The following is a 24,065-nucleotide window of genomic DNA, read 5'->3' on the forward strand; positions in this document are numbered from 1 at the left end:
GAATGTTTTGCTTTTAAAATATAGCCAAGTATTATTTGACTGCTGCCAATAGTCTAATTTTAACAATATCCTTTACAGGGTGGATTGTCCTCTGCCAGCTGGTGTTCCTAAGCTTAGTTATCGCTTTGCATCATCACACAAGTATGTTCCCAGACGGGCTGTGCTCTATGTACCTGCAGATGATGAAAAGAAGATAAGAAAAATCCCATCACTAAATGTAGATTGTGCAGTGTTGGACTGTGAAGATGGTGTGGCTCTGAACAGAAAGGTAATTAAAAATTATCTGTGTGATATAATCAGCACTAAAGAGAACTTGTGGAAAAACATTGCCATTGCCTTGGGGAAGTGACAACCAGAAAGACAACGATAACTCTTAAGATATACAGAGTAATGTCACAGTGATAGGCTTTGTGAAGGCGTTGGGAAAATCTGGTTACCCAGAACTCAAAGAGATCCCGTGTGAGTAAGCGGGGAGGGAGTTTTGCAGGAATACAGGAGTGGGCATAATCTGCCATCACAGAAGAGTGGGAGATACTGTTATTATTGCAACACATTTCTTAGGGAAGAGGAAGAAACAGTCTGTAAGAATAGAAGCGGGAAAGGAACCGTTAGTTCAGAATCACCAGGTGGGCAGTTTGTTATTGAAATAAAATCATCTTCAGATTGTGAGCCAAACAGCATAAGTCTGGGTTTGAGCCTTGGGGTGTTTAGAAAGATATACTTCCTGAAATTTTGGGGGGAAATGCTGTTAGGGATGTTTCTCAAGGAAGGAGAAGTTAGATCCTGAGCACAGCAGTGTTTGGAACAAGGATGGAGAGCAGAGTGGGAGATAGATGTAGATGTGTCGAGTACCTGTGCCAAGTTTTTGTTAATATTAAACTGTGGGAAAAGAGAGAATGATCTAGCATGCATTCAGTTTCACTTTCAAACAATTTTTAAAAAATATTTGGAAATAACCATTTTATTATGTTCCATGTCATAGAACCATAGAATCATTGGAAAAGACCTTTAAGATCGCTGACTCCAACCTTAAACATAAGTGACAAGTCAGCCATCTTAAACAATGTATACAAGAAAATGGTGCAAATGTTCCTTGTGAAAGCTGTTTCTCAACAGGAATGTAAGTTTGCTGACACATTATTTTCATATTTGTTGGTTTTCCTAACTGTACTTTCCTACATGCTTTGGACTATAGCAAGCATTGTTTAGGGTTTGAGTATAAATATTCTGCCCAGAAGTTAGGAAAATAGGCTTGAAAAATGTCCCATGTCCTTTCAAAAATGTGGATGAAATTTTATTCTTTTCTTTTTCTTGTGAGTTAATGCTTTCCAGAAGGACTCTCTTGGATAGTGCTTTCTTTAACCTTCAGCTCTTTACAGGTATGTTGGAAAGGAAAAATTTTACAGAGTTCACATGTGCCTATTTTAATTCTGAAAAGTGAAAGTAGCACTGCTGGATGTTCCTGTGTGCTGCTGAAGATGATTGGAAAGCATTTTTCAGATGCTAAAATTCTGTGTTGAAAGACTAAGATTATATCTCCTGTCACAGTGAATTAGTATTGTTTCATCACATTTCATAGACTGCTGCTGTATAATACAAGATGTAGTTGTGTATCAAACTGAAGTATTTTAAGTTGCAGCTTAATTATATCAAATAATTTATAGCATAAGCATTTATTTGTAATAAACAATTACAGAAAACCATAATTTTCAAAATTATCAAGATGACAAAGTTGACAGTAGCAATTTCTCAAGGGTGGTAAAATTCTAGCTCTGTTAAAGTGAAGTTGTGCCACTGGGTATACGATTTCAAGGAAATTAGGGGGGAAATTGGTAATGAAAACTTGAGACAATAGATGAGCCACTGCTTCAGCTTAAATGCAAAAAGAAAGCAGACAGGAAGTAGAAGTGGGGACAAGCTACCAAGAAGCAACAGAAGAGTGTGGTCCAGGCTCGTAGGAGCAGAATGAGGAAGTTCAGAGATTGTCTGGAATCAAAACTGGTGAGGGATAAACAGAACAGCAAAAATGGCTACTACAAGTGTATCAGCAGTAAAAATGAGAAGGAAAACCCGCCAAATGATTCACTGCCCCATGAAACTGCAGGTTTCACTGTCAGAGTCTGCCCAGTCTCAGGCCTAGAAGCAAAACTCTGGGGAGGGAGGGAGCAGCCACAGCAGGGGAAGATGGAGTTAGGGTCTTTTTAAATCAGCTGGTCTGTGGGACCAGACAGGACACACTGGAGGCTGCTGAGGGAGCTGTCATGTATCACCATGAAGCTGCTGTCTGTCATCTCTGTCATCACTGAAGGGTCAAGGCTGGGGGATGTTCCTGAAGCCTGGAGAGAGGCACCTGTGCCAAAAGGCCCTGGGTGCTGTTGTAGGACAAGCTGCAGAGGGTCAGTGGTGTGGCCAACCACCCCCGGGGCCGTGCTGGCACAGCTGCACCCAGCAGGTCCAGGGAAGGGGTCTTTCCTCTCCACTTGATTTTGACAGTCTCTTTGTGGAGTCCCTGTGCCAAGCTGTGGATCCCAGGACAAGAGAGGAGCTGACAATGGGAAGGAGCCCATGAAGGGCCATCAGGCCGATCATGGCACAGGAGGGGAGGCTGAGGGCATGAGTTTCTTCATCCTGGAGAAGACATGGCTAAGTTGTGTCTTGATTTTGCTTCCTGAGGGGAGCTGAATGGGTGCAGAGCCAGACTCTTCTCAGAAGAGCTCAGAAATGGTGCAAGGAAAAAACTGGGCACAAGTTACATGAGAGGAGATGCTGCCTGCAGACAAGGGGAAAATGTCTTGTCCATGCAGGTGGTCAGAGACTGGAAGAGATTCTCCACTGGTGGTGTATCCTCCCTCCCTGGGGCTATTCAAGCCTTGCTGGATGAAGCTGTGATCTGCCTGGTGTAGATCAGTAGTTAGTGCTGCTTTGAGGTGGTCTCCTGAGATCTCTTCCAACCTGAATTAGACTGTGTGATTGTATGATTTAGTAGAGAAGCCTAATTCAAAGTGATTGGAAGTTTGAATTTTGTTTTTAGATCTGCCACAGATACTCGGGAAGAGTTTGAGACATAGGTTCTATGAATGTGAAGCTAAAATTGTTATTGCTCTTGCAGCTTAATTTATTAATGTCTATGAAGTGTTTGGGGACTTTGTGTGAAAGATATGTCAAGAACATGCATTGAAGTACAGTGTTCAGTGGCCCATTGCAAATGGGTCATTTCAAACTGAGGGGGGAAAACCCACTAGGAAACACAACATTATTCATTGTTCTTAAATAGTACTGATGAATTTGAGTATTTATTACTGTATCTTATATTATTTAAAATGCTACTTATGGACTTCCTTCAAACTGCTGCAGAAATGTTGAATTTGGGGAAAACCAGGACCTGACTGAAGGTTCATAGTGCCTTGGGCCAAACTTGCCTGTCTACGGATCTTAATTTGCATGAAGTCCAAGCAGCAAGCTTGAACCACATCTAATGGGTCTATTTTAACAAGATGCTGTGTGGCTTATATTAGGATTAAGTTAAAATTTGACAGATCAATAATCTGGCATGTCAGCAGCTCTATTTGCTTGTTCATTGAGAAGGAAATGAGGAAGATAGCTTCCTGTTACTGAAACTGATAATATTTGCAAAACTGCATTTGGTTGCAGTAGCAGCTTTTGAAGCTGTGGCCATAAAATAAAAATATTTAACTAATTTCTATGCAGTATTTTCTCTCAATGAAGTTTTGAAAGATTTCCTTCCCTGTGCCTTACCCTCACAATTATGTTCTCTAATGGCTGACAGAGAGCACCAGAAAAAGGGAACTCATACCCATAGCCTAATCTCCTTTACCATTTCAGTGCCTACATTTCTTACCTTCAAGAACTACAGCACTGACCACAACTTCAGGTGTCATCTCTTTCCCCTTCTTTTGGATCTTACTTTCTACCTAATATTTTGACTAAATCAGAAAAATAGAAACAACCTCACAGCATTCACAAGGAGAAAATATTTCAGTGAATTTTCTGAGGCAAGCCAGTGGGAAGAAATGCCTAATAAGCAAAGCTGTTATAGTATGCCAAGTACTAACCCTGAAAGTAAGGTTAGACCTGATCCTGGTATGAGTGGCACAGGGGCTTTTGCAACACCTTTGGGACCAGGCAGAGTGATAGGAGGGCTTCAAAAATTCAGAATAGGAAAGGTGACAGGAAGATGTGCTGGTGTTGTTACAAAGGTGGCTTTAGTCTTGCTGAACATACCCTACAAGTCATGCTGTTCTCAAATCCTGGTTGGGCATCCACATGCTGTTTTTACAGTTTCAGATATATAGTGCCATATGATGTAGACTGTCAGCTGCCTCTCAACATTTCTGACTCTGTAAGACATTGGGTATTTCTACAACAGAAATTTAAATTTTGGTTGTGGGAACAATCGAATATTAGTGATGGAAAGTTACCTTCCCTGAGGTACTATTCCCAGACAAAGATAGGATTTCTTTGCCACTGATGTATATGTACATTTTAAAGAAATTACTCAGAATTATGGGCTTTGTGATATTTTAAAGTGAACAGTTCAAATCAAAATTCTAAAACTATAAAATTAGAAATAATACAGATTGCAGTGTTGATATGTCACAAATGCATCATACTCTTAAACAGAAAAATAACCTGTATCTATTTCAGCTCTTCACAGGAAAAGGTCTGAATATGCTTTCATTTTGATTGTAAAAAATAAAAAGGTTTTTTAAATGGCTGCATTGACATGCTTGTATGATTCATATCAGGAAGCAAGCTGAATTGCATCTTATGAAAGATCTCTGTGTAGGAGCTGAGCTGTCTCAAGGGCTTTCAGCCAAGCCAGCAGTCCCTGTTGTAGCTTTCTGCTGTAGAGCTGCATCACTCACTGTGCATGTAGGTCAGGTGGATTTATTATCAGGTGAAAAAGTTCTCTCTTCCTGTTGCAGTAAGGAAGATTTCCTTGTCAGTGCATTCATTTTCCAAGGACATAGTGAGCTGAGATTTTGTATAGTTCCCATGGGTTATGTAAAGTTACCATCTTTACAAGAGTTTTCTAGAACTGCATTTTTTCCAGCAGGATCTCGTCTTGGTGGTGCTGTCCTTCAGAGCATCCAGGAGGAGTTAGCTGCCAGGTCAGCCTAGCAAGACAACAGTTAGGGTTGCTACTATAGCCTTTATATATTTCTGAGTACTTGGGAAGAGTTTTGGAGAATTCTAATGCCTCCAAACCAATGCTATTTGTGGATTTATCTTGTTTGTGGTCTGCAGGGTGGTTTTGAAAAACTGGGATAATATGGTGTACTCTGCAGCTCCCTTCAGTGTGCCATCAGGCCAGGCAGGGCACAGGCCCTCCTGCCAAAGATGACCTTTGAAAATTTTCTCAGGCAAATTTTGAAAGTGATAGGATTTGGCCTCTTCTTTCCATGGGGAACACCAGTGTTATAATTAAGAATCAAAACAAAGCCCCATGTTCCCTCTGCTCATGTTTTTTTTTTTGTATCAGAGGTGTAAAAGCAATCCCTTGGAGTGTACATATGGCTGAGAAACGTCTGTGCACTCCTCTGACATAAAATACTTGAAAACAGGAAATTTTATTCTTGATCCCCGGGAACTATATGGAGCTCATTTATCCAATAAAAAATTGTTGATATTCAGGGCCTTACTGTAAATTATGTTAGACTAGATTAGAGTTTAGTCTCCTAAACTTTATTTAATGTGAATTATCATTATGTTGTTTTGTCTCTTTTGGAAAAATGTTGGTCTCTCCTCCAGCACTAAAGCAAGAGAAGCTGGGAAAGGGCTCTGTCCTTTCCCCATGTCCCTTCCTTGAGAGGGGAAGTGGTGGTTCTTGAGCCTTTTCTATTCTCCCCAGTTTCCTCAGCAGGGAGGGGAAGTTTGGTTGTTTCAAGAGCAGGTATAGGGAAAAACCCATTTTACTAATCTGAAGCATGTCCTCAGAATCATAGCATGAATGTGTTTCTACCTAATATCATGCAGCCACTTAAAAACTCATTGTGCTGTGTCATGAAGAAGGAAAAATCAGTTAATTCTTTTGAATTGTCTGTTTTTTAAAATAGGATTAAAGCCTGGCCACCTTTCAAAGTGTTCCATTATGAACAACACATATGTAAAAGATGACTCTTAGTTCATTACAGTGAAGAGCAGATCATCCACAAACATGCTGATTTTATGGAGATTTCTCCCTGTGAGAATGTCTCCTCCATCTCTCTAGTGATCTGATCCTGGGGTCAGAACAAACAGCACGCCAGAGAGAGGGCATCCTTGCCTACCATTTTCCCCTTAATCTGAGACCTTCTGACCTTTTTAGTCCTTATCATTGATGACAAGAGGCTTTTGCATATAAAACAACTCTTCAACTAAATTCAGGGGTGGAGATAAATACATAAAATGGGTCAGCGTGGTATACAAAAAAAGTGTGAGGCTTTCTTTGTTGAGATGCATTTCCTTATTGATGTTATTGAAGGATTTTATAGTATTAGTGGAAGAAAGCTCCAGTTGGTTTCCATAAATCTCTAGTTACTTCAATTAAACCCAACAGTTTTCATGTATTATATGATGATAATCTCTTTTTTTAATAAAGCCGTGTTGGTTAGGATTTATCAATGCTGCAGGTACTTCTCTAGGCTCATAGTGAGACTGTTAGCTAGTACTTCATAGGCACAGTTGCATGAAACATTGATAACTAGGTTATTTTACCAGGTCTTTCCTTTATTTATAATAAATTAGTACTGTACCTAATTGTATTCCTCCTACAGGGAGAAGGCTTGCTGATAAAGTGTGTAGAGAATGATTAAATGTACACAGGCGCATAGTAGGGTGACTTCTTTTCAAAAGATGCACAAAATTAAAATGGGAATGCTGCTTTCCCCACTGGCTTGCCATTATTAAAAGTCTGAGTAGCATGGGAAATTTCTTCTGTAGGAATTGGGGAGTCCAAAAGTCTCTCTGGTTTATTGTAGGGGAGCTGAACTATACGGTGAAACTCTGCAAGGCCTTTTTGATCCTTGAAGAGTTCTGATGAATATACATTTTTATGAAAGTTGTAAAGTGTTTTCATTTCCTCATTAATCCCACCATGGTCCTGGAAGAACTGCCACTCCTGAGTACTGACTGTGACAATAAAAGTTTTTGTTCCTATTGTTTTACTCTACAAGCCAATCATCTTCCTTACATAAAGATTTGAGGATTCATAAGGAGATCGCAATATTCAGCAATTTTCTTCTTAATGAGCTCAGTAATGCCTGTTTCTCTTCGAGCAGAGCCTTTGAATTGCCAGTTATTTTTTTTCCACTGATTCAGATGTATCCAATTAAGTTTGACTTGGACATGTATTGATATGACTATTACTGCTGACAGAATGGTGTCTAGAAACTTAGGGAAAATGTCTTGGCTCAGTATTAACAGGGATTTCAGACAGGAATACATTAATAGACCTGGGAAAATATTTTAAAACATATATTTAATATTTGTATGGACTTGTATGTCACAGTCCTTCACTTTTGTGTGTAGTCGGCTGTCTGCAGGCACATCAGCACACCTGGGTACTAAAGGCTAACTGCAGGACTAGAATAGGTTCCTACATAGTTCTGGACCAAGTTTCAATATTTCATCTCTTCTCGTAGCAGAAAGGACCTGACTACACAGCCCAATATTGAGCACTTATCACTTAGTTTGAAGGGAGCTGTTGAGTTTCAAGTGTGCTACAGAAAACCAAGCTAATACTAAGAAATTCAGTTTACACAGGTAGCTGAGAAACAATCTGCGGGATCAAATTTGGGCACTTTTTTGCATGCAAAGCCATGTGCTGTGTTGCGTCATGTTGTGTTGGCTTCAATGGGGTGAGGAAATGATAAAGGTACTACCCCTGTCTCAGTCACAGGGTTCTCAGCACTTAACACTGTTTGCTCCAGATCTCCTTTGCTTTTTTTTGTTGTTGGCAATGAGCAGGCATTGGAATGTGTTTGTATATCCAAGTTTCTATTGCAATTAATCTTGAAATCTAGTCTTCAACTTCAGATTCCATTGTGCTCATAGCCAGTAGTCCACTCTGTTTATTCTTCCTCACTGCAAGACCCACACTTCGAAAACAGAGTGGTGAGTGAAGCATGAGGAAAGCCAGAGACCCCCATAAACAGGGACATGGACCAGAAAAGGGTAGGACACACAGAGAATACAGCCCTTGCCCTCTTTGGTAAACTTGTCTACAAGGTATCTCTATGCTCACAGGTAGTGGTACAGTGGTCCTGTGGTCTGATTTGGGCAAGATAGGTAGGTAAGGAAAGGTAGAAATGCATGGTACTTTTCCCAGTGCATTGGTGCCATGAAAGCTGGACCTGTCCCACTGAAGAGTGGGAGGAACCTCAGAAATACTCAGAAGATTATGGGGAAATCTGTGGTTTATTTTACCAAACTGTTTAAAAAATACCTGTTCATCCAGGGTTAATAGTGTAGCAAAACAAGGAAATGTGGTGAGATGCTGAGTAAGAGAAAAGAATTTTTGATGTCAGGTGGAGAAACAGCACAGCCATATATACGTGGAAGTTGCAGATGAAGGGTGAGGGTGTGTTTTATCATGGCTAGGCGTGGGAATCTTGGCAGGTGTCAGCTGCCAAGATCCCCAAAAAACCATGATGTTTAACATCTCTATCTTTGGGTTCATCTACTATTCTTCTGGAGACCAGATAAAAGGATTCTAGCACTCAGTGGTGGGAACTAAACTATCAGTACCTCTGCAAAAGCTTCATTTCCTTCCACTGTATGAACAGGAGTCCACAAGACTGACTGTGCTATGGATTCTGCTGTCCTTATTCAGACAACATTTCACATTTCATGAATTAAGGACATTTGTGTCTAAATTAGTAACTCAGAATTAAGCCCTTAGGGAGTTTGAGTTTCTTCCTCCTATACACCAGCATATATTGAACTGAAGGCATGTGAACTGTGCTAGCTGTAAAATAAGCATAGAACTATCTAAAACCAGCTTTTTATTTCCACCATTAGTCAAACCCATGCCATGACATCCCTTTAACTTAGAGTGGAGCAATTTATCTCTGTTTAACAGAAGACAAAACACATGGATTACAATTTCGTAAAGCCCTGGTTTTTACATATTCTGTGAATTTCTTCTCCAAATTGTGAAAGATTGTAAAGCTGTGCTTTATACACCAGAAGAATACACTTTCATGGAACAAGCTGATACCCAAAATCTCTGACTCACTGATAGTGGAGGGCATCCAGAGCCACAAATCTAATGTGCACTCACATACAGAATACAACACAATATGCAAGTATTGAAATTTTTCTAGTCCCTGTTGTAAAAGCCATAACAAATAGGTATGGAGCATTAGGAACTATATGCATTTTTTTATTCCCATTCAAACCTGCACAGCTCTGCTAGCTCCACCATATGCAGTAGGCTCCAAGGGCATGAAAGCTCTAAATGCATCCCTAGGTTACACATTGCCATGCCCATTGTCCAAGCAAGAAATTCTTTTACAAAGAAGTGAAAAACTTGCATTATTATTATTATTATTATTATTATTATTATTATTATTATTGTGGATAAGTCAAAACATCCAGTTGCATTTGAAAAGTTGCTGTTTTGACAGTGATTTTTATAGCTGTATGGAGCATGTGCTGTTATTAACATACCTAAATGTGCTGTCCAAAGTATAGTGTATGACTCCAAAAACAAATGCACATGTCTGCAAATTTGGATGTTAATGTCAGCTGCTTTGCTGAGGTTGCTCATCTTTCTTTTTTGGCTGTAATATCACAAAATGAACTGCCTTTTTGTCTATCAATAAGGAAAGTGATAAGCTGACTGTGGAGTCTGATCAGCACTTTGCATCTTTTTGAAAGCTTAAATGAAATTCTAATGTTTTCTGAGTCTGATTAACAATTTCTATCTTTAAGGCAGCTTGGTTGCTCTGAGCTTGCTGGTTTAATTCCTGCATAACACAGTGCTGCCTACTGTGGATCGCTGTAATGGCTCTTCTGCTATCCTTCTTTCATTGCAGTGCAGTAGGGCTACCCTCTCCAGAACAATGTACTTACCAGTTATTTCAAGACTGGGAGAAAATAATTATAAATACTTTTCTTTATTTTGATCACTGAGCTCCAGAAGACTATAAATCCTTGTGTTGTTCCTCATTTGGGAGCCAATGGTTATAAAGATCCTGGCTGTTCATTTCAGGATGATTATAAACCATGACTTGCTCATTCTTTCCTCCTTACTTGTTACAGCCTCTTGCTAGATTGCTTCAAAATAGCTGCTCCTATGCCAGATTTAAGATAACTTTATCTTCTAAGGTTTCACAATACAATTGTGCATTAAAAGGGGATATGTGGAACAAATTGGTATTTTCTTCCAGCTTAGTCAGGTTATTTGGTTACAGTTTAAGCTTTGATTCCACACAGACCAAATCTTCCACTCATTAACCAATTATTTTTAAATAGAATATTTATAGATCATAATTTAGTATGCATTTTCTTGAGAAAAAGGGCAAATTAATACATGTAAACATGGATAAATCTATTTAAATATGCTGTCCACAAAATCTTTACAATATGTAAACAACATTTGTTATGCCTTGGAGATAACATATGATTGGACTCAGGAGACCCTGTTTATCCTAGCAAACAGTTTCTTTTATAACTTCAAAAGGAATTTTATATATTTATGGCAATAGCAGGGTGTTAAGTGCAGCTAGACAGAAATTATACCTCAGCTATTTAGTTAATGCCAATAGGGATTAAATTAGATTTTATAGCTGTTAGTAGAAGTCTGTTTTGTAGCTAACAAGTGGGATTTTTAAATCCTGGAAAGCATAATCCTATTATAAAACTGGCAGCTGAATTAACATTATCTAGGAAGCAAGTCTTCACGGATTAACATTTTTTGACATTAACAAAGGAAAGCTAATGCTACAGGGATATTAGATGCTTTTCCCAAAAGTAGGGAAAAAAAGAAAGTGAATATAGGACAAGATAAATGGCACAAATAGTGCAGGAGGGAAAAATTGAGTGAAATATGCATGAGGTGAAATCTGGGAGTGGTCATGTTCTGCCTCAAATACAAAGGAAATATACTGCGTAGGAAGAGATACAACAATCGATAATTCATATATCACCCACACATTGATTTTTACGTGCCTTGTGGCTAATTCTCAGTTATCCAAATGAGCATGGGACAGCTACAGAGGCCTTCTCCTGTTCTTGGAGGCTGTCTCTGCATTCCAGCTGTAGGAAGACTGACAGCAGTGCAGAAGGAACACTCATCCCTTTACTGAAAGGCCCATCAAGCTGTTCCACAGAGAACCTGATGAAGTTCTCCTTACACATCTTGAAGGAACAGTTCTGGGACAGTTCTGTAGGCAGTGGAACAGGGGATGAGTGGGACAATGAACTTGCTGGTCCTGCAACACATAGACTGAATAGCTATAAGGGTATAGCTTATTAAAAATCTTTGTCCACATCATAGTTGCAGAACAAAACTTTTATTACTTAAAACTGTGAATTATGCATCTTCTGTAAATTATTTTAAAGGTTCTGTGGTTAGAATCTGAGGTTTTACTTAATCACGGTTGCAGTATTGAAATAATTAAATTAGTAATCTTCTGTGTGGAGGGCTAAGAAGAATCCACTTAATAAACTTACCAGTCACAAAAACATGGCAAACAATTTCTTCTAGATTTTGCAACACCATATTCAGTGCTGTTGACTCAGTACAGATTTTATGGTAACTTCTTTTGGCTTCCATCTTTTCTCATAAATTTCTCCTTTCTTATCAAATAGAGAATTTCAATAATTACAAATGAGAGTGTGAAATAGCTAAGTGGCCAAACTATCTATCCTCCTCTGAAGGCTGTACCATGAGGAAGAACCTTGGAATCATTATTTCAGTGGGAAAACACATATCATTTGGCATCAACAGGACCAAGATTTATACCCTATTGTGTGCATTTTGCACCAATGATAATGAATCCTACTAGGAATGGGAAATAGTTGTTCACCCTCTGTTGTGGCTCTTTTTCAAAAATCTGTCCTCCAAATGTGTTCTTTTATTCTATATGCAGCAGATCGTAAGGTTGGTGCTTTAAAGTTCACAGGGATCTTTTAGCCATTGCCATAGCCCTCTGAGGTGCTGAAAACATTCAGACAAATGGGAGTACAATGTGTCTGTGATTTCTCACCTCAGGAAGGACATGAACTTGATGTCTCCCAGAAGCACACAGTCCTAGATAAAGGATCTGTCTTTCCTTCCCCCTTAAGTAATGAGCAATGCTATGGTATTTTGTTTCCAGGTTTGCTGTCAGAGTTGGAAGGTATACAGACTTGGCCCGTAAGACAGGTTGTTTTTAAAATGTTCATCTATCTTCTCAGCTTGTGTCAATAGGCTTAACTCTTCCTTTTTCATATGGAAGTAGCTGTCAAATGAGAAATAAAGAAAGATTATGTGGAATGAAACTGTTATATGATCAGGGAGTTGCAGCCACATCACCTGACTGAATACACATCATCTGCCTTCAGTCTCTGGAAGGGAGAGATGGAGATGCAAGGGAGCAATGGGCTTACTGAGCAGAAGACCTTTCCTCTAGATGATCCTATGCCTGCTGGGACTGGCTGCTGCCTGACTGTGAAAAAGGTCATTGAATGGGGAGGGAGGGATAAAGGATGCTTGGCTCTGCCATCCAGCACTCTTGTATCTGAGTATGTGTTTTTCTGGAGTAGAGACCTTGTAAAGGCTCCTTCAGGGCCAACGTGGAAAACAGCAGCATAACCTGAGCATTGCCAGCCAGGGCACCTGACCTCAGAATGTGGCTTCACATTGTCAAATTTGCTTATCATCCATGAGGTACTGTGGTTGCGCTGAGGAAAAAAATAAATGCCCAGAAATGTGAAGGTGGGTTATGGTTTTCAGTGCCTGAGGCTGTTACAAGCAGCCCTGCACACATATGCTTTATTTTGTAGCTAGAGGTGATTCATGCACTAAGCAACTTCTGAGTAGTTCTTGATGTGAATTGACAGAAACTAGTCGAAAGAGCAACTGGCTTCTAGCCTCTGACAGCAATTCCCATTCCTGGTCATCAGACATCACCTCTTCCTACATCCACCTCTTCATTGAGGTGTGGTGCTACATAGCAAAACATTGCATGGCTTGCACCTTCATGGGGGTGACGTTTCCTGCAGGAAGAGCAGCAGCTCTTTGCCAAAAGTGAGGGCTCTCAGAGACCTCCCTCCTCTTTTTTTTTTTCCCCATGGAATCTCTGGGATTTAATTGATTTAATTGTGCTGCTAGTGGTGAACAGAGCCACAAGTCACACCATATAGTCTTGGAAGGCAGAATAAGGTCAAAAAACATAATAATAATAATAATGTATATTGTACATATTTAACGGGTAGTGACAGGAAGTCCAGGTAATGGCAGAAGTAACATCTATGAGCTGGTTGTGTCCACTGTATCTGGAGGTAAGAAGGCTCTTTTCCAGTGTGGTCCAAGAGTTGATAAGTGGAAGACAAGTGTGAGGAAATGCTAGAGTAGCAAATTAGGTGCTTCTGAGGAATAGTGGAACAAAGCAGCAGCCTCTCAGCTTAATGAAGTCTTGCATGGGGTTTCACATTTGGTTGCCCATAGGCCATTTTTTTACTCTCACTCTTCACTAGAAGAGAGCTTGTGCTACCTTTCAAATGGGCAAAGCTACACACAGGAAGTTCCCACCTTGTCAGCCAGACGAGTGGCTTTCTAACACTCTGAACTCCGTAAGTGCTTAGTAAACTTAGAATGTGTAGTAAATCTGCTATGGCTATCAAGACAATTCCTTGAGTGAAGCAGAGCATTTACAGAATTGAGTCTTTTTTTCTTGTTTTACTAATGAATATATCTGGCAGGGGAAACTAGAACTTCCATTTGGGATCATTTGTCACATTAGCACATTTCCTTTGAAGTTGCTTTATGCAGCAGTGTCAAAAGCTTTCTCACATCTTGACTGCCATCCACAGTCTCTCAACACCTCTCTCGAAGTAAGTGGCCAAAGTTGGAGATTGTATTTCAGGAGCAGCTTCACCAGTGCTGAGTAATTATCATGAAATCATGATGTCAGCTTGTTTTGTCCTGTCTTCTTCTTTACCCAAGTAGAATCAATACATATCCATAAACAATAGACTTTCTTCTTACTTCATCATACAGCTTCACTGTTTCAGGTGTTTTGAAGCAGTGTTTCCTTAACACTGGAAAATATTATAATTGCCTTGCGTTAACTTTAGACAGCTGGATTCAAGAGTGCTATTCCTAGACACACTGGTGATCCCTGAATGTGCTCTTAAGTGCTTGAAAGTCTGCTTTTGTGTCTACTCAGCAATGTTTCTGTCCTCTTCTGGTGGCTTGTTGTCTCTTTCATGCCAAGGTTAAAAGACATATATCTTCTGTCTCAGGCCCTTGAGCAATCAAAATTTACCTAGCAGACTCTGACAAGAGACACATGCAAAGCACATAAGCCATAGCCTTTTCATTTCAAAATGGCTAGGCTAGGAAAGAGGAAATAATAGTCATGTCCATGGTGGCACGGGTAAAAGGCTTACTGAAAGCTGATGGATCAGGGTCAGAGGGGAAGCCACAATACAGGAGTGTCTTGATGGTGACTGATCAAGGAGAGATTGTGGACAATATTTATTTAAACAATTGAAGGAAATATTTCAAATTCTTTCTGATTCTCATGGAGAACTTTAACCATGCTAGAATCTACTGACAGGAGCACGTGATGGGTCACAAGAAACCCAGATTTCTGGAATGCAAGAAAGACAAACTTTTGGTGCAAGTGACAAGCAGCTAACTAGGGGAGATGCTTTGCTGGAATCCTGAATGAAAATGAACTGTCAGTCAATAGCAGTTTTGGCTGCAGGAGCTGTCAGATGCTGGAGTTTATGATCCTGAAGGCAGTGAGAAAGGCAAGGACACAATACTTCAGCTGGTAGATAGAACTGATTCCACATTCAACTTCCCCTGAAGGCAAAGGAGCTCATAAGGGCTAGTCAGACTTCAGTGACAATCTGCACAAAATGCAAAAAAAAATCATCTGAAGGGTGGAAGAACAGGCAGGCATGGCAGATGGCCAGCTTGCTGAAAAGGAGCTCTTGATTTAACTCAGAAGAAGGAAGCATACAGGAAATGGATGCAGGAATGGCCTACCAAGGAGGATTGCAGAAATATTATCTGGGTATGTAAGCACAGAATGAGGAAGGACAAAGACTGGCTGGAATCAACAGCCACAGCCTGCCTGAAGGAAGATGCTGATGGGAGACAAAGGGAATAAAATCTTTTCCATGCAGATGAACAGACATTGGAAGAGGTTGTCCAGAGCACTGGTCTATCCTTGCTCCATGGGGGTATCAAATCCCTTGCTGAGTGAGGCCCTTATCAGCCTGGTGCAGAGTGGAAGTTAACCCTGCTTTGAGGAGGCAGATGGATCAGGTGGTCGCCTTTCCTTACTGAAATAGATGTGTGATTGCATGATTTTCTTAGTGATTAGAAAACTTGTCCAGGAAGCCAAGAGCACAGGCCTATTTGTCCTTATCTGGAGTGATGACAGCAGCACTCTGCTTGCTAAATAAAACTCTGTTGCTCCATCTGTATGTATGCATCCCTGTGGTTGAGACATCCTCCACCTTGCTTTAAATAAGTAGATATTAACTGGACTACAGACCAAATCCAGGCCTGAAGCTGACTTTCTAGACTAGTGGTCAGGACATGAACCAACGAGAAGGTAGACCTGGATTTATATCTGTGCTCCAGAGACAGCTTGTACATTTTGGTCCATGACTTGTTTTTTTTTTCAAGCATCACAGTGCATGTGTCCCTGCATGGTTCTATTCCTGGTTTACTAACATAATCAAGAAATCAGATCCTCAACAGACATGAAACTGGTACCATTGCTATACTACCAGGGAAATTTTCATTTATGTGTTTATTTCATTTATGCATTTATTTCATTTATGTGTTTTCCTAATAGCCTGCCAGTTCCATAAGCAGCTTGTCCTTAAAGACCTTGAAACTACTCATGTGGCTTTTACTGCTTTTCTAATTGTAAATAGAACATCATGCATTTTACTTATAACTGCCAAGAGCTATTTTCTCCCTCCCTCTGTACTCTTCCCTCACCTGTTGCAGTTTGATAAACAATTCAAGCCAGTTCTTCCTTTTGTTAGATGTGCCTGGATAGAGACTGAAAAGATCAGAAAAAATTAAAAAACAATGTGCTTGCAGCTGCTGAATCCAGCAGCCAGTTAGTACCAGCTTCACCATCAGTGAGGCTGAGCAAGTGTTCCTCAGATCCCATTAACAGGTCAACTTACCTTACCATTAGACTGAGAATTATCATCTCTTACTGTCCATAGCCATATATATTGTTAGCAAATTAAAGGCAAGATTTCTTAAAGTCAGAGATTCAAGGCAAGAAGCTTGCTGTCAACTTTTTTTTCAACAGAAGTCAGGTATTCCAAATTCTGTTCATGTAGAGATGTAGCTATGAAATTTACAGCTGCAGGTATGGTGTGCCTGAGCATTTTGTAGAATTAAGTCAGAGACTTTGCTGATACATGTTTTATTTGCAAGTAAAAATTCAAAGCACTGTATCACTCAGCTGGGCTGACCTATATGTGAGGGGGTGCAGCATGTTTTACTGATCCTTTTGTAGAAGGTGATGGAAGAGCAGGAGCAGCTCAACTGGGTTAAGCACTGTAGATGGTTTAGATAGGAGCTTCTGGCTACCCTGCTGCTCTTGCACTTGATTAGCTGTTTTCAGTAATTATGCATTTCCATCAGGGGTGCAATGGTTATCACCTCTGGTAATGAGATTACTCCCATTTCATACAAGTGTAATGTTCTGCCAGTTCCCTTTTGGCACTTTACACGTTTCCGCGACTCGCGCTTTCAACGCTTGCCGAGGTTGCACACCATCTTCTCTCCTGTGGACTCACCGAACCATGCAAATGGGTTCCCCAGCATTTGTCAGTCTCATGGAAGCAACCTACAGGCCTGCCAAGGTAGCTTCACAGCACATTCAGTAAAGAGCTTGCTTTGCAGTAGCCACAGTGAGCTAGTGTTTTGTTGTTGTTGTTGTGGTGGCTTTTTCCCAAGCAGCTTCACAAGCTGTCACAGAATGGGAATTACGTGTTTTTCACTTACGTGAAAGCACCTCTGCAACCCATGACATAGCATCTCAAAACATGGCTTTGCACCCCATTCACCACAGTAGGAAAGGCGCCATCCTTTCATCACAATATTGAAAAATTTGCAGACTTTGCTTGGATTTCCTAAATACAGAGTGCTCATTCCCCAAAACAGTGTTAAAAATCATTATTGTCAATTATAGGACAAGCCAGAGAAGAGGATACTGATGTTGCATCTGATTTAGACAAATGATTTGCCCATTCTTCTGGTGGAAATTTCTTTCCCTGGAAAATTTTTAAATGGCAAGAAAGAAAGATACCCTACAAAAGGAGAATGAAGAAGGTAAATGAAGAAGGTGCAAAATTGTAATACACACTTCTGGAGAATAACAAAAAAGGAAGGAGTACACAGTGAAACATACTGCACGGAGCTGCAGATTCCAGGCATTCCTTTTGATGGAGCCTCTGAAGGAAGTATAGAGGCTGTGTATCCCTTTTGAGGCAGCTTTATAGGTCACAGATCTGGCCTAAACAAAAGTATTTTTTTTCTAAACTACTCCTTTCATTTTCCTCTTCCTCATGTCAGGACTCCAGCAGAGTTTTGTAAGCAGTCCAAGGGCCATCCTGGCAGCATCTACCTCCCTGCCTCTGGAGACTGATTCCAGGTCATAGATCAGAGGGAAGGTATACTTCACAGAGTGCCTTGGCGCAAGCACACCTCCTTTCATAGTTTTTTTTTTTTCCTTCCAGAGTGTGGCATGAAAAGTACAACACTGTAGGCTACCAATCAACCACCTCCTTAAAATAAACCCCATCATCACAGTATCTTTCATGTAGACATCTCAGGGTGTAAGCTGCATGGTGCAAAGAAGGGCATCTGGTTTTCACCCTGTTCTGGAAATCAAGTGAGTACATAAATGCGGCTTTTGCCAAGAAATATAAACGCCAGTGCTTGAGTAGCAGCCTTGGAATGTGGAGACATCCTTGACTCTCCATGTGATTCCAGAAGCCATGTGACAAGTTCCTTTAATGCTTTTTGCCATTAGAATTGATCCAAGATACCAAAAGATAACTATGAAATTTCCCTTCTGTGTGAAGCTGCCAGATTTCCAAAAACAAAGAATCCCATCAGGAGACCAGACAACCTCTGCAGAAAACCTCTCCTTGTCACTTCCAGAAAAGGTCTTCTTCCTAAAGGTGCTGCTAAAACCAAGTGCTTCCAAGCAACAACATTTAGGGGAAGGACACTGAAGATGCCTTCTTTAAGAATGGGAAGACCTGAGACGCCCACAGCAAGAGGAGGCACAAAGGACCTGCCAGAGGAAGCCTGCCACTCAAGAAACAGCTTCCTCCCTTCCTGCTTTTCCATGTATCCTTTTTTGCCCACGGCCCTGTTTTGCAACATGTTAAAATGAAACAGGGTGGTGCATTTGCTTTCTTTGGGCTTTAGAGAGTAAGGCTTTTGGAGGCCAGGCGCCAGCTGTGACAGTAAATTTATAAGATCTGCATTTCAACAGAGTAAGACATTTAATTCACCCTTGAAAAGTCAGAAGCCATATTTCTGAGAACCTGCTATTTAAGAGATGATTTGGCTATGCTCTTTAATTCAATCTAATCTATTCATTCTAATTATATGTTAATTTCTTCTCTATCTGAGAATAATGGTAATATAAAAAATAATATAAAATTTGAGGGTTTTTTCAGCATTGCATGAGATCACTAAGCCAAGGTCATGTATGTGCTGTGAAGACAAAACCAGATTTTCATTTAAGAGGTTTGATAAGGAACTCGCATTGTTGCAGAGGGAAACACACTTGGAAAAATCTCACTACTGAACTTGTTACTTCATGTAAAGCAGTAGCTGCAATAATAAGAAAGAAAATCACATCTAATTTCCTGAAAAGGTGGGAGGTGGAGAGAATGTATTTTAATAGCAGTTGTATCATTAACTCTTTGAGTTTCCAGTGTATTTTAGTGTTCTCTAAACACAGCTGTACAGTAAAAGTGCCAGTGCTGGCACAAGCAGCATCTGAGAGAGTTCCCCGTTGTGCCAAGACTGTGACATTGCGTTCTGCTGGAGATCTCTTTGGCTTCGTTTCATGCATACCTAGCAGATTTAGCAGATTGTGAAAATGAATGTTTTCCATTCTCATGGCTGATTTTTGCATGCATCTGTTCACTCATCTAAACCTTAGTTACATGCTGCTATGAGAATGAAAGGGTATAATTTTTTCCTTGGAAATTTGGATTGTTTCATGCACCACAATTTCTGCTTAAGGATCCTGCACAGCAATTGTGAAACACTTGTCTCACTAATGTCTTAGAAAAAATTATAGCTACAGGGATGCATTTCTCTCTCCTTCTGCATGCATATCTGGGGTTCACGTAGTAGGAATTATGTGCATAAATCAAGAGAAAAGTACTCCCCCTAGAATGAAAAATACCTGTTGGCAGGTACCAAAAGATAAATATTTAAACATGGCATTTGCATATAACATTAATAAACCCACACTGATTATGTTGCAAATTCTTTATTGTAATTCACAGTGCTTGCTTCATGTACCAGGTTGCAAGTTACTGCGAGTGCACAGAGTTTGCCAAATTGTTTGAATGTTGTAGCTGTGCTATATTACAGGGCTTACAGAGGCATTTATGTGCTGAACACTCCTCATTTTATTTTTCTTGAAAAAACATAGCCTGGCAATTAGGTTGATACAATGAGCTTGAATAGGGTTATGAAAGAAAATGTGACACTCCAGAATTAACAGTGTTTGCACTCTTGCTTCTTAAAAGTTACCTTTCTGGCATGTAATATTTTTATGCTGTAATTTCTCTGTGTTAACCATTCTAAATAACCTTTAATATATTTTTACCATAAAGGAAGAGTAAAAATGGCTTAACCATATTCTCATTAGAGATCTAGGCAAAGACAAAGGCTGAGATTCAGATAGCTCTCAGCCCATCCAGCCCTTACAACATTGCTAGCAAACAGCATAAGTCTGGAATTTTTCTTCAAAATTATTTGTGTTCTGCAGATTTGTACTGCCTTTGTTGCAGAGATGTACTTCTCTGAGCCCTGTCCCCATGCCACCAAAATTAACATGCACCATCTGAAAGGTAAAGACAAGGATACAAAGCCAAAAAGCCATCAGTAGGAGCATTGTGCCCCACAGCACTCTTAGCACACTCACTTCTTGTGCATCCAAAGCACCCATTAAACCTTTGTATCACTCTTCAGAGACTGTAATTTCTTTTTCCGTAGCATAAAGTTTACCGGTTCTTCTCTTTTCTAAGGCAACCTCTTTGCTGGGTAGTCACACAAAAGGAGCAGAGCTAAAAAGTGAGTCACATTAGTCATGCTGCGTAAGGTCCAGTGAAGTGGATTTCCAATTATTGCTAATTTATTCAGGGGTAGATTGTTGCACTGCGAGGGGGCTAGCAGTAGGGGTGGGTGCAGAGCCCAGCGGGCGCCTGGCGGGGCACACCGTGCTCAGGCTGCCATGGTTGCTGCATTTCCCAGAGCCTGGCTTCAAGCTGCAAGCACACACATGCAGAGGCCCCTCTGCCATCTCACAGGACGAAGGAAAGATTGGGTTTTGTTGTCCCCTTGCTCCTCTGTGCTCGCTCTGGGAACCCAGACTGCACGCAGGAGCTGAGCTAGATCTGGTCACAGGAACTTCAGGTCTGCCCTTGGGCTGGGTCCTACCAGAGGCTTTGTGAGGATGGGGTGCTTCCTGCTCATCTCTGTCACCTGAACCTGTAGCAGTGCTGTAGGCAACATCCAGGGATCCAAGAGGTCTCAGGGTGAGCCTGCTTACCACACTCCACTGTCACACATGCTTGGCTGTGCCCAGCCACTGAGACAAAAGAGAAAGTGTGGCCATCAGCAGCTGTGTGCTTTAGCTGGCAGGCTGTATGTAGTCCAGGAAGCTCCTTGTGGAACACATCTCTCACAGTGTTGCTCCTTTAGCTTTGTCATCAGCATGGGTTCCAAACCATTGCACACACCAGGCACTGCTCAGCTCTGCATTATCTTCCCTCCAACATCTATGGCTCCAGTAAGGACATGTAGGACAATTTGTATTTCATTTTCAAGACCCTGTCTTGTGCAAGATAGTACATATGCTGTCCATGTTCTAGCAATGCAGGGTAGGAAAAGTCCCCACTCATCTCATAGAGCAGTCAGTTAGTGTTTTCTTAGGCAACTGGAAAGCTCATGTGTGTGGGCACCTCAGCCAGTATGTTCAGAGCACTGGATAAAGACATCTTTGCAATTTTTTGCTACACAGCCTTGTGGTTGGGAGCAGCTGGTTTGGTTTTAGTGGAAAGCTGTGTGTTTCTGGCTGGGCAAAGTAGTTGCCCATGGGAACCAAGTCTATCTGGGCCTTCCCCAAGGGCCACTCTCTCTGCTCTGACTAAAGGGTATTTCCCAGTTGAGCTTGCCAGCCTTTCTCTGGAAAGGAGCTAGCTACTAATTTTCACAAGCTGTGTCTTAGTGAACTTTTGAGGACCTTCTAAAAAGCTGAGGATCTTTTCAATGAAGTTTAGACATGCTACTTTAAAAGTCTCATTCAGCCCATCCAAACCTCTAAGTCAAAGATAATTAAAGTATTGTTTCATAGCAATTTTCTCTGCTCAGAGATCACAGTGGCACTTGCAGAGCCAGAAAGGCTGTATTTTCCTTCTTAGACTAGGACGAAATACACTGAAACAGGTGGGGTTTGGAGCTTTACAGGTTGGAATTAATCCTGCTGTCTCTTGCATTAATTTAAAGTTTCCATTCTGTTAAACTCAAAGGAAAATCCTGTTTCTTCAAGGAAACAAAATGCCCTTAGACTTTTTACGACATTGCATGCTAGGGGGTAGCAACAATATGAATAACCGACCTTATTTTACTAATTCCTATATAGTCTATGATGCTTTGCAAAACTTTCCTGCATATTTTTAATATGTGTGTGCTAATTTGTCGTAGAATTACAGGTTTGGGCAGAAGGTTGTAAAGTGTTCATATTTGTGAATATTTTGTTAAACTGGAATGCTGCTGTATTCTCCACTGGTCTGATATTTTACATAATGGAGATGTAAGTTTCTTGCCTTCCTCTTTTTTCTTTTTCCATTGTAAAGTGTAAGAGCTGAGAAGCAATTAAAAATGGTGGTTTTCTTTTGGCAACTAAAAACTGTTAATAGTCAGAAAGTTATGTTTGCAGCATAGATTGCTAATAAAATTCGCCTCTTCCTGCCAAAATCAGAGATTCCAATTTTCAACATCTCCCCGGTCTCTCTCTCTGCACGAGCCATTCACACCAAACTCGCTGCACTTCTGGCTGTTTTGCTTGTGCACTCTGTCAAAAAATATTTTCTGCATCTCTAATTTCATCAAGATATGCTTGACTGCGAGTGTCAGCATCACCGAGCAGTAGTGTTCAATTCAAAATTCGCTGCGTCCGTGGCTGCGGCAGCTGAACAACTGAAATATCAGTGAGGAACCAGACCACCGAGGTGCCGCGGTTTGTTGGCATGTTTGTGCAATTAGGTGGGAAACGTCACTCTTGTGTGACTGCCTGTGCTTCAGCAGTGCTCTGTTGACCACATAGCATTCATTTCTAGTATTTACATCAGCAAAGGGTTATATGTAAAAGGTAGTGGTTGTTTGTACCATAGTATGAGAAATAAAAAATTCTCTCTTTTCTTCTCCTTTAAGTCATAGTAACACATGTTTAAATAGGAATCTGCAGTGATATTTATCTCATCGTGCAATTGCCAAGGTATTTCTTACACAGAGATACAGTCAGCAGTGTTCAGGCTTTGGCAGTCCTGAAGTCAGATGTGAGTAGGATGGCAAAGGTAAAAGGAAAGACTTGAAAAATAGGTGGAAAGACATAGGGTGTCTGGCTGTCTCTTAAATTTGGAATATTCTGGGGGACATCAGTCTTTTTTGAAGTGAAGCTTTAACATTTGTGTTTCCTCACTTTCACTGTTGACTGTGATCTACCTTGGACACAACGCTGTTATTCTCCTATATATTTTATTGTCCTTATTTTATTGCCCTGCACAGATTTTTCAGCACTGGTATGATGGGAGAGGTGGGTGCCCAGATTATCAAGTGAGTGACATCAAGGCATTGCACTTCTATTCAGAGTAGGTTTTGGACATGGTATTGTACAGTGAGGGGTCACATGTTGGGAGCAGGACCTCTGGACCCTCAGAGGTGTGGGGTACAGCTGGACTGGTTTGGCGCAACATGGAAAACTGGCCAGTGAACTCAGTTCACATTGTGTGTAAATCCAACCATTGCTGATCTTCCCTGAATATGTTTTGCAAGGGATTTGGTTTAGGGGGTGATTGTTTTGAATGATGAGCTGTTCGTTACATCTGTTTTCCTTGTCTGCTGGTGTGAAATAATTGACAGATGAAATGTGAGAGGATAATTTCATGTTTCACACCAGTGAGTCCTTTTTATTTGGTACCCTTCTCACATGATTGGGGAAGACTAGTGTCATATGAATCCTTTGCCTAACTGAATGGTGAATCAGCAGGTCAATGATGAAGTCATACCAAGATCTCACGAAAAGCTTTTTATTGTTGTTTGAGTTAAATTGGGTTTTGTGTCTGAGTAGGTTTCATGATACAGCATGCAGTTTAAATACTTTCCCCTTGGTTCAGATTTATTCCTGTTTGGTACTGCCAAGGTTTGCAATTCTCTGGCAGAAACAATACTTGATAACAGCCCTTTCTCTGGCAGGTTTAGCAAAGTCACCAGTGGCTGGTCAAAAACAGATAGTGACCAGTGCTTGCAGACCAGGAATAAAATCTTTGTCTTGGGAACGAGCAGTACTTGCATGAGCTTTTGATACCTTGTTAGGGAGAACTGGGTGATT

The 24,065-nt window shown here is 40.6% G+C and overlaps 1 protein-coding gene across 4 annotated transcripts in view; it reads left to right on the forward strand.

Moving 5' to 3' along the window:
- The window catches only part of CLYBL (citramalyl-CoA lyase), a 164,476-nt gene that overhangs the window by 86,974 nt on the left and 53,437 nt on the right, over positions 1-24,065 (forward strand). For all 4 annotated transcript variants that reach the window (XM_021530260.2, XM_021530259.2, XM_077781499.1 and 1 more), the window contains exon 2: positions 79-268. In XM_021530260.2, coding sequence (XP_021385935.1) covers positions 79-268 — 190 coding nt within the window. The remainder of the gene's footprint in view (positions 1-78; positions 269-24,065) is intronic.

Source organism: Lonchura striata, chromosome 2 (genome assembly GCF_046129695.1).
Source record: "Lonchura striata isolate bLonStr1 chromosome 2, bLonStr1.mat, whole genome shotgun sequence".
Taxonomy (NCBI): domain Eukaryota; kingdom Metazoa; phylum Chordata; class Aves; order Passeriformes; family Estrildidae; genus Lonchura; species Lonchura striata.